Below are 11,167 nucleotides of genomic sequence, written 5' to 3'. Positions count from 1 at the left end.
GTTATTATTTTCATGGATTATTTTACTCATGGACATTAGGTGCCTTGAGATACCAGCGAGGATGTGAATTCTAAGTGCTGAAAATAAATGTGAAAAATGGAGACTAACCACAGATGGCAAAGATACTCCCCATTTTAATTCAGATCAGTGTATTCAAATTAGACATTGTAGACTCTGCAATGACTATTACTCAAGGAGGATATTGTTCCCTGACAGCTGATGGATACTAAGCTCTGCAGAAGATGGTGTTGCTTGGCAACAGAGAATAATTCTAAAGAGCAACCTTTGCTAAAATGGCAGCTTTTCAAAAATAAATAGGAACGTGGGACAGGTAGAGAACAAGGAAGGAGAAACAACAACTAAAAGAGGAAAAGGGAAATGGCTTTTCTCCAAGTCAGAAAATTATAGAATCAGTTTTTGTGCTCTGGCTGCAATGGAAACATTGCATTATGTATAGCATCAAAATGAAGCATATGTCACATAGATAGGAAATCAACTGTAAAACAGATTGCCTTGCAACTCAGAATACTACTTTAACGAAGTGATATTTGTCATTGCTATCCAAATGTCAGGTTACCTTGAAGCAAACTTTGCAGAAATAAAAAACAACAACACCCAGAGTCAGCTTGTAGGGGAAATGGGCAGCATAAAAATTTAATTTAAAAAACAATCTGATAAAAATAAGAAATATCTTATATCCAAGAGATTATGCAAAGGTGAACCATACATTCACGTGAGCACACTTGCAAGCATACAGTATTTGCTAAGGAAAAAAGAAGCATCTGTACCAAGGGAACATAGCTGCCCCCACTAAACTATGATTTGCAGACAATCATTCCAAAATAAATATTAAGAGTTACAGAAGTCACAGAATTGATTTGTGTGTCTTACAATTAAGAACAGCAATAATTTATAGAAGCACACTCAGATTACTAAGGAGAAATATAGCTCTGACCCATGTGGAATATTATACTGAGGCAGGAGGCTTAAGGCATACAATGTAATGCTTAATTGCATATATTTGAGTAATGAGGATATAACTGTTCCACCAAACCATTATTTTGATTTTTCTGTACAAGAAGTCTAAGTAGCAGGTATTCTTTTTAAAAGAAAATTCATTTCTTAGGATTTTGCGTAGTTTCAAACTTTATTTACTAGACTTATGTATCAGTCACTTTATTTTGCTAGCCAGTTCCAAAAGCCCAATACCAAGAGCCTACCATCACAGTGAAGGGACAAAAGCTGCAAGCAGTGGACCAATTTACGTATCTTGGTAGTACCCTCTCCCGCGCAGTGACAATTGACATCGAGGTCAACTGTAGAATTGCCAAGGCAAGTTCTGCATTTGGCAGACTGCGGACTAACGTGTGGGATCGCCGTGGAATAAGACTTGCTACTAAGCTTAAAGTTTACCAGGCAGCAGTGCTAACTACCCTGATGTATGCTAGTGAGACCTGGACAGTGTACAGGAGGCACGTTAGGCAACTGAATTACTTCCACATGACTTGGTGGCAGGATAAGATACCTGAGGATCTGGTGGCAGGATAAGATACCAGATACAGATGTCCTCTCCAGAGCAGGCCTATCATCAGTTTACACTCTGTTGATGAAAGCCCAGATGCGCTGGGCAGGCCATGTTGTAAGGATGTCAGACCATCGCATCCCTAAACAGCTCTTCTATGGTGAGCTGTCTCAAGGAAAGCGATCGCACGGGGGACAAAAGAAGCGATACAAAGACACACTGAAAGCATCTCTCAAGTCCCTGGATATCGACACCATGTCTTGGGAATTTTTGGCGCATGATCGACCGACATGGCGTACCCTGGTTTACCAGGGTTGCCAGACATGAACACAGAAGGACAATCTTGGCACAAGAGAAGCGAGCACTCCGTAAAGCCAGAGCTGCAAATGCTGAAGCAATAGTGTCTACATTTCTCTGTTCAGTATGTGGCAGAACATTCTGTGCTAACATCGGTCTTATCAGCCATCTACGGACACACCGTTGATGGCCCATAATCCATAAGATGTCAAGGTCTTCATCGAAATCGATGGACGAACAACATAACCAGACCATTAATCCTTTGTTGCACTTCATAATAGATTCTTTAATGCTAGTAATTTTCACTATGTAATGTATTTATGGCAATTGTCAGAGTATATTCAGATATTTTGCCTTTTAACAATGTCTGGAGTTTTCTGACATTTCTGGAAGTTCAGACCTTTCATTCTACATCATGTTGCAAAAGCACGTCATTCTCTTACGCACTACTTTTAGTTGAGCAATGCACTTTTGTTAGCCTTTGATCTACAAAAGGCAGAAAAAGAATGGTATAGAAACATGAGGAAGATTCTAGTGTTGTGTTTTTCATGCAACAAAATCCTGAAATATCATTTATCATGTTTAAAATGGCACAAGGGTGCCCCCTGGTGCACTGGAAACATAGTACCCTAATTGACCAGCAACTCCTTTACTATCTCAGCATAAAGCTAGTGTGACCAACCAATCAACAGTCAATGTGGGCCCCTGCATGGTAGCTTTTCATGATTCCTATTTTTATGCTTTTGTATGCACGCATATATCACATCTGTGAAGTCAGCCATGGCAGTTTGTAAATCATGATTTATATCTCAGCATAAAGAATAAACTGATTTCTTTAATGAACAATACTGAAACAAACCATGCCTTAGTACAATGTTTAAATCCAGTTTATGGGGGAAAAGTGCGGCCATAAGTTTCATTATCACCACCACAAAGGTGACTGCTTGTGACTCATATCCCATGCAACTCTCCCTATATGTTTTTATAGTGGCCTTTCAGAACAAAGTACAAAGGCAAGACAATCGTACAGGTGTTTTTTATTTTCTTGGGTGGATGCAGTGCTTAATATCTTGTAAACTTAAAACATCAGAAAGCATCGACTGAATATCAGTCTGCACATATTTTACATCACAATTCAATTACAATGTTTATAGCACATCTATGAAAAACACTGAACAATGGCATGTTTCCCCACTATCTCGTTGTATAAACAAAGTCTTGATGAGGCATGGCATGAAAGCAGAATGACCTCCTTCTGTTTCTTACCCTTTAAATAAAGGACTATTTATAAATACACTTTTGATTCTCTCAATATACAATTACAGACCTGATCTATTAAAAACAATAATTACATTTCTCTTTAAAAAGAAAATATCAAGGGATTGACCACCAAGGAGATTATTCTCCTATGCAAAGGGAGAAAGAAGCAAGCACAGGTTTATGAGAGATTTAGGAGCGACATTCTTCAACCTTTTTTGCTTGTACATCAACACTATGAGAGGATCACTAGATTCAGAAATAAGCTATTTGAAGTCAAGCAAGTTGCAGTCTATCTTGTAGTACACATAAGGGTAGTATTCTTGCTGACTGAGATTCAAACCTGGAATATCCATGGTTGCCTGAAAATTAAAAAAAAATAGGGTTAATTTACCCACAAAATTAATGATTGCATCTTTATCACTTATACAAAAATTATCCCCCCCCAATTCAAATCAAAGCAATCTCAGCACTATCTTTTTATACCTGAAGCTGGATTTGAGGATAGTGTTGTGGCTCCGTCTTGTGAGCCCCTCTTATCGGAGGTAGAAGGCTCCGAACATGAAGGAGAGGAGATGGCCAGGCCTCCCTCTCCAGGACCCTCCTCTTTGGCAAGGCCCCAGGTGTCTCCCGACGGAGAAGAGATTGACCAGGAGCCGGGTGGTTCTGAGACTGGCGAGGAGCCAGGTGTTTCTGAGATTGGCCAGGAGCCAGGTGTGTCGGATAATGAGGAAGAGAAGTTGTGGCTGGATCCACGCCAGCGTAGGAGCGACAAGTGTGCGCAGCAGAAAAGGAGACGTGCCAGAGATTAAGCTGAGTCACTGGACCACACCCCACAGGCTATAAAAGGGTGGTGGTGGCCATTTGGACCTCTGTGATGGACAAAAGCTGAATCTCTGGCGAAGTAGTTTGCTGTGGCTTTAAACTTGTGTATTGTTTTTGTTTCTGTGTTCTTGGAGTAAAAGGTCTTGGCAGGCAGCTACGGAGCTGCTGCCAAGTTTCTTATCTGTGAAGTGGTGTCTGGAGAAGTCTTTAACCCTCGGCTGGCTGTTTGGGTGTGTGGGTCGGACGGGGACAGAACAGATAGACAGACATTATCTTAATGTTTTAATCTGGATTTCTGTACTGGGCAGAGAATTGGATTCTGTGATCCCATCCAACAATATGAAATCAGAAAAAAATCTACTCCATGTTATGGCAAAATCTATAGTTAACCTCATCATGATATAGATTACTTACATCAATGATTGCTGCAGCACTACTATCAAGGTGTTTGTACAAATCATACAGGACCTCTCTCAATTTCTTCATTGTTCTCTTGTTGGGCTGAAGGAGCATAGCCTGGAAATTAACTGGCAAGCCGTACCTAAATAAATGACAAAGTCATTTTTAAACCTTCTGAATAGTATTGAATCATTGTTCTTTTGCAAAGCCTAATTAACTGGGTGGGGGGAGGCAGAGATGAAGAGAAGAACATTCATAACATCATTATATCTGACATAATTTTTTTTCGTGTTGGATTCAAATTTCTCTCCTTTCAATTTAAGACGTATTTTCAATGCATTTTCTTTTGAAGCACTATATCATATATACACTATATCATATGTATCATAAAAATGGTTTTCCACGGAACTGGTCCCTGGTGTCCAAAACGCTAGAGACTGCTTATGTAACTGGTTAATTCAGACATAATGCTTTTAAAATGATATATGCCTCCCAGATGGATACCACCAAGCCACTTGTTTTGGGGTGGCTATAGAAATCAAATAAAGAAATAAAAGTTAAATCTTTTGCTGCATAATGAAAACATGATAGTTAGGATGACATGCTAAAGTGCAGTATTCTATGCCTGAAGCTGTATGATTTCAAGTAGTGAGGGGCTTATGTTATAATTTAATTCTTATTTATATAAAAATGTGATTTGCAAAGTTCTTTTATTAAACAATTCATTTCATCTACGGAACTTGGTATTTTTGAAAGGAGTTCATCTACCAAGATTTACTAAACTGAGATACAAAATCGTTGTGTAATTTCTGAAGGAATAGATAACTCTATTTGGCAATGAAGATAAATACCTTAGAACAGATTCAACAAAGACTCTTAGGGCTTTCACATGAATCCATGCAATAAAAGCTTCACTGAAATTCACTTTTAGCCACCGGACTAGAGGCCCCTGTGATTAAACAGAGAAAAGCAAGCAGACACTATAAACATTAGAAGACTTTATATTGTATTAAAGTGTGTATGTCCAAGCGCAAAACTGTGATTACGCACGTCTTTCAAATAATGAAACCTATCAAGATAATTGAACTAATTAAGCATAGTTAATGTATTTAATATTTTAAGCATGTATACTTTGCCATTTTATTATTCAGAACTCAAATATTATTTAATAACATCAAAAATTGCAGCATCAGTTTTAGCACTAGTGAAACTGAACATCACGCCATCTCAACTGAATGCAGTAATTCTACCCAGAATCAGATTCTTGGCAACGCAGGATGCAAGTATCCGTGATAGCATATCATTCATCTCACATGAAGAAGTGTTAGGGTTCACGATAAGTGGTGAAAGTGTCAATCTTTCAAACAACTAAATTGTTAGGACATTTCTTGTAATGTTTGGCTGAAAACATATTTATTTTCTTGCAATTTCTGATCACTGGTTTCAGATATCATCTTTGGAATCTATTCCCATCTCCTATCTGAAAATATTTCAAACACTTGAAAATTATTATATGTCCTTTTAATTTTTCCTTCTGCATAAATAAGTCACCTGTTCCTCAAAGGACTCAACTTGCAGAATTCTCAACATCCTAGTCAGTATATTTTGTAATTTCTCTGGGCAAAATAGTTTAAACTTCCCCAATGAGTCCTCTCTTCTCGTTTGGTGGCCAAAGTATTTGAGCTTCAGCTTCAGTATCTGTCCTTCCAAAGGGTTCATTTTCTTTAGGAATGATTGACTTGATCTCCTTGCAGTCCAACGGCCTCTCAGGAGTCTTCTCCAACATCACAATTTGAAAGCATCAATTCTTCGGTGCTCAACCTTCCATAATTTATTTTTTATTTATTTTATAATTGGATTTTTACCCCGCCCTTCTCCTTACGGACTCAGGGCGGCTGACAGCCTGATAAAAACAAATACAGAAATACCCCAATTTAAAAGCATAATTAAAATGAAATATTTGATTTGGCCTGTGTCAATTTAAAATTGTTTTTAAAACCCCACTAAAAATCCCCCCCTAGGCCAGTCCTGCTTGTTGAAATAGCCATGTCTTAAGGGCGCGGCGGAAGGAAGGGAGATCCGGGATCACCCGGATCTCTGGGGGCAGTTCATTCCAGAGGGTGGGAGCTCCCACCGAGAAGGCCCTCCCCCTGGGAGTCGCCAGCCGGCACTGTCTGGCTGACGGCACCCTGAGGAGACCCACTCTGTGGGAGCGTACCAGCTCTCATATCCATACGCTATTACTGGGTTTCCCGATAGTAATATATTCTATGTTGTGAGGAAACTGTTGTGAGAAAATGAATTTGAGGTTGTTGACTGCATTTGGGAAAAGCAGCCACAGCTAGGCAGAATGCTTTCCACCCCCACCTCCCCAAGGCTCAGTTCAGCTCATGCCTTTTCCCAAAAGATTCTAAAAGTTGAAACCTGAGATAACATGGGCTTCTTCATTACTTCCTCAATTATTTATTCATTTATTCACAAGAGTCCACACAAGTGTTTTAGCTGTTTGCCTCATTAAGCCACACCCTGACATTTCCAAGGACGTGCAGATGTGCACAGGAAGCACAAGCCCTTAGCCTATGGAAAAACGCTAAGGCCAGTGCTCTTCAACATCTTCATCAACGATCTGGACGAGGGGATAGATGGGGAAATCATCAAATTTGCAGATGACACCAAGCTGGCAGGAATAGCCAACACTCCAGAAGACAGGCTTAGGATACAGAAGGATCTGGACAGACTTGAACACTGGGCGCTATCTAACAAAATGAAATTCAATGGTGAAAAAAGTAAGGTTCTACATTTAGGCAAGAAAAACCAAATGCACAGGTATAGTATAGGGGGTACCTTGCTCAATAGTAGTAACTGTGAGAGGGACCTCGGAGTCCTAGTGGACAATCACCTAAATATGAGCCAGCAGTGTGCTGCAGNTGCTTAAAAGCACTATTCTTATTATCTACTTATCTATAATTCTATTTAAAATGAGAAAGAAGACTTGATTCGTGATAAAGTCAAGTTGCTTCTTAGTTATCAATATATTCTTTCGTAGACATTCACTGATTCATCATTTAATAAACTGTTCTAAAAATTCATTACAAACTACAAAGGATTATGAATAATTATTCTGAAACAGTACCTACATGTTATTTTAGCACTTAGAAAAGAATGCATCTGGCATTTAATATCTGAACTCACTTCCTTATCTGCCATGGTGCTCTTGCATCATTCAATCTATCTTTTGCAGGTCAAATATAATTTCCTGATGGAAAAAAAAGCCACTTTGATACTTCTTGTTAAAAAAACGTGTTTAAACGCTTAGTAATTACTGGAACAGAGCGTATTTGTTAACCAGTGGTGTACCTTGTTTATATGAAAAGCCTAAAAAGAAAATCAGCAATGAAAATACAGATTCTGAAAAATTACCTCCATATTTAATGCAAAAATATCACTGAACTTACAAATTGTTTTTTCTTATCAGTAGACAGCCTGTTCATTTCTTCTTTGTCTGCCTTCATTTCTTCTTCATTATACTGAAAGTCACGGACCATAAATCTGCATTGGGAAAGAAGTACAATTTATAAATTGCTGTGCAGCTATTCCTTAACAAAAAAAAAAACAAAGCAAGGTTGCACTTACTTGTTGTCTCTTGCTTTATGTTTGAACTCATCCACTGCCTTCCTGAATAAAGTGACATTACAGAGATAACTATCCTGGTCCTCATGAAGAATACTGCAAAGTAAAAGATGCCAGGGCCCATAAGACAAAAATCTTTAATGAAACCACAAACTGGAATAAAAACTGAAGTTGTAATTCAAAACTGGCAAATGGATTTAGAGTTTTGTATTATATTGTATAATTTAGTTTACAGGAATAGATTTAAGGCAGCATGGTTCAATTAGACAACAGTAACTGCAGTTCACCTACACTATCCTTTTAACAGAAGTAACATAGACAGTGTATTTTACACAAGACGCCCGCTCTTCCCAATAAACAATGGCTACACAAACTTCATTATGTCAGAAAATACTCAGTGCCAATCTAAGTGTCCAACACAGAAGTGCTTTTGGTAGCCCCATTTATTGAATGAAAAGCATGAATTGAATCACAGATATTGTTTTGGGAAAATGGTTAGAATAAGAGTTCTTCTTGGTCTGCACTTACAAAATTCTGTGCAATTCAATACTATTTCACCAATACAGTTTATCCAATAAAGAATGTTACCTAAGCCATTTAGAATCATGCAGTTGGAAAGGATCTTGGAGGTCTTGCAGTCCAATCCCCTGCCCAAGGCAGGAGTCTTCATATCATTCACACAAATCAGTGGAACAACCTGCCTCCAGGAGCGGTGAATGCTCCAACACTGGAAGTTTTTAAGAAGAGACTGGACAGCCATTTGTCTGAAATGGTATAGGGTTCCCTGCCTGAGCAGGGGGTTGGACTAGATGACCTCCAAGGTCCCTTCCAACTTTATTATTATTATTATTATTATTATTATTATTATTATTATTATTATTATTATTATTATTATTATTATTATTAATATTATCATCATCATCATCATCATCATCATCATCATCAATCTTTTTTGGAAAACCTCCAGCCATGGAGCACCCATAACTCTAGTAGGCAAGCTGTTCCACTTAATGTTCTGTCATAAAATCCCTCATTTCCAGACTGAATCTCCTTCTGAGCTTCCACCCATTGCTTCTTGTCCTGCCCTCAGGTGGAGAATGTGGAGAATAAATCGATGCCCTCTTCCCTCTGACAAATGATAGACTGCTATCATCCAAAACAATTGAGATCATAACTAAGTTGATGGACTGCATTAAGATGTGATATCTGTCTGTTTTAGGTTTTGTGTAATTTGTGTGTAATATATACTTCAGATTATAATTTATTCAACAAACCATAGTTTAGCACAATGGCTGGGGGAGGCACTGTGGTAAAACAAATCAATTTCATAGACCAAGTTACACATCAACAGGCAACAAAAGATCTCCCCACAAGCATATTTGAATACAGAGAACTTGCGTCAGTTCTGCAGGGGATGGTTTGGGTAGAAAAACTCAATTCAAAATCAAATAACAGAGAGGAACATTTTTAGGGAGAAGAAATATTTAAATCACTGTACACATGGAATCCTTAAAACATATATTCAGTCCATTTTGGTTTGTACTCCAATTTCCAAGAATCAAGTATATTAAAAGGATATGAAAAGTGAAACAAGATTACTTGCTGGATCGAGGAACTATCATATCTGTCAAAGTTTCATACTGCTTCATCCAATCAGTGTGATTTATCCTGAAATGAAAAAGCAATAATTCCCAGTCTTAACATAGGTGTGTAGGACAGAATCAAGTTCTTTACTCCACTGTATTTATAACTTTTTGCATATACTAATGAGTTTCCAAAAAGCTGACTGCTTTTTCCATGTTCTAGAATCTAGACTGTGTCTGATTTCATTTCCAGCCATAAAACGTCATCAATTGTTCATCAAATCGCATGACTGTTGTTTTGATACGTGCCCCTCCTTTGGAAAGGGCGTTCGTGTGCTAAAAGAGCTTGCAGGAATAGGAAATACTTTCATTTGTTACTTATATATAGAAAGACTATACTTTCATGCTCCTTGATTTGTCTTGCTATAGATACACGCCAATGTAATATTCTAAATGAAAACCTTTCTTTTTCTACTTACATTCAAATTTTTAAATTAAATATGCACTAATAATTATATCAACAGCTATTTTGTGGCTTAAAAATATGATATGCAATATCTTGTTTCTGCCTGGGTTTCTTATTAGCTTTAAAATGTGTTTTTTCTAAAGTAACACTACTTTTACTAGAAATTTTCAATTTGTTTTAAAAAATTAACACCATTAGTATTTTTCTAACAATTCTGCTAGAACACTAGTACAATTTACTTTGATTACAGTATTATTACAAAGAAAACAAAAGTGCGTAAAGTCAAGGCCATGGTTTTCCCAGTTGCAATGTATGGATGTGAAAGTTGGACCATAAGAAAGGCTGAGCGACAAAGAATGGAGGCCTTTGAACTATGGTGTTGGAGAAGACTCCTGCGAGTCCCTTGGACTGCAAGGCGTTCAAACCGGTCAGTCCTAGAAGAGATCAACCCTGACTGCTCTTTAGAAGGCCAGATCCTGAAGTTGAAACTCAAATACTTTGGCCACCTAATGAGAAGGAAGGACTCACTGGAGAAGAGCCTGATGCTGGGAAAGATTGAGGGCAATAGAAGAAGGGGACGACAGAGAATGAGGTGGTTGGATGGAGTCACTGAAGCAGTAGGCGTGAACTCAAATGGTCTCCAGAAGATGGTAGAGGACAGGAAGACCTGGAGGAACGTTGTCCGTGGGGTCGCGATGGGTCGGACACGACTTTGCAATTAACAACAACAACAACAACATTTTACTAAAATTACTAGATAGGATGCAGAGTTAGGCAAAGATAATAAAATTCTAAGAAGCAAAATTCAGACTGATTTTGGTAAATTCTACAAACTAGCAGTTAAACAAATCAAGCAACTCAATAAGTGAAATCGCACCTTGAAGTGATTTTACTTGACTTATTTAAGGGTGTATATTTTATTATAATAACAATTTCAATTTACATGGGACTATATGATTAATTACAGGTAGTCCTTGGTTAATGACCGGCCTGTTTAGCAATTGTTCCAATTTACGACAATATTGGGGAAGTAGGATTATGACTGATCCCTGAACTTAAGATGTACACCTCATCTCTATGATCACACAATCACCATTTGCAACTTTCACAGCTGGCTTCCAACAAAGTCAATGAGGAAGCTGGCAATAAGTCACAAGGCACAGGCATTAGGAAAAATAATATTGACTT

At 38.0% G+C, this 11,167-nt stretch overlaps 1 protein-coding gene across 1 annotated transcript in view; it reads right to left on the bottom strand.

The window, feature by feature from the left end:
- Positions 1 to 2,839: 2,839 nt before the first annotated feature.
- ATP6V1C1 (ATPase H+ transporting V1 subunit C1) overlaps positions 2,840 to 11,167 on the bottom strand; it is a 17,125-nt gene continuing 8,797 nt past the window's right edge. Inside the window, exons 7-12 of the mRNA XM_015816371.2 lie at positions 9,530 to 9,598; positions 7,934 to 8,026; positions 7,756 to 7,849; positions 5,152 to 5,249; positions 4,316 to 4,442; positions 2,840 to 3,438 (exon numbers count right to left, since the gene is read on the bottom strand). Coding sequence (XP_015671857.1) covers positions 3,343 to 3,438; positions 4,316 to 4,442; positions 5,152 to 5,249; positions 7,756 to 7,849; positions 7,934 to 8,026; positions 9,530 to 9,598 — 577 coding nt within the window. The 3' untranslated portion in view covers positions 2,840 to 3,342. The remainder of the gene's footprint in view (positions 3,439 to 4,315; positions 4,443 to 5,151; positions 5,250 to 7,755; positions 7,850 to 7,933; positions 8,027 to 9,529; positions 9,599 to 11,167) is intronic.

This window comes from Protobothrops mucrosquamatus, unplaced genomic scaffold (genome assembly GCF_001527695.2).
Source record: "Protobothrops mucrosquamatus isolate PMUCROS unplaced genomic scaffold, P.Mucros_1.0 scaffold439, whole genome shotgun sequence".
Taxonomy (NCBI): Eukaryota; Metazoa; Chordata; class Lepidosauria; order Squamata; family Viperidae; genus Protobothrops; species Protobothrops mucrosquamatus.
The sequence above is the reverse complement of the archived record's forward strand: the minus strand, read 5'-3'. Positions and strand labels throughout refer to the sequence as shown.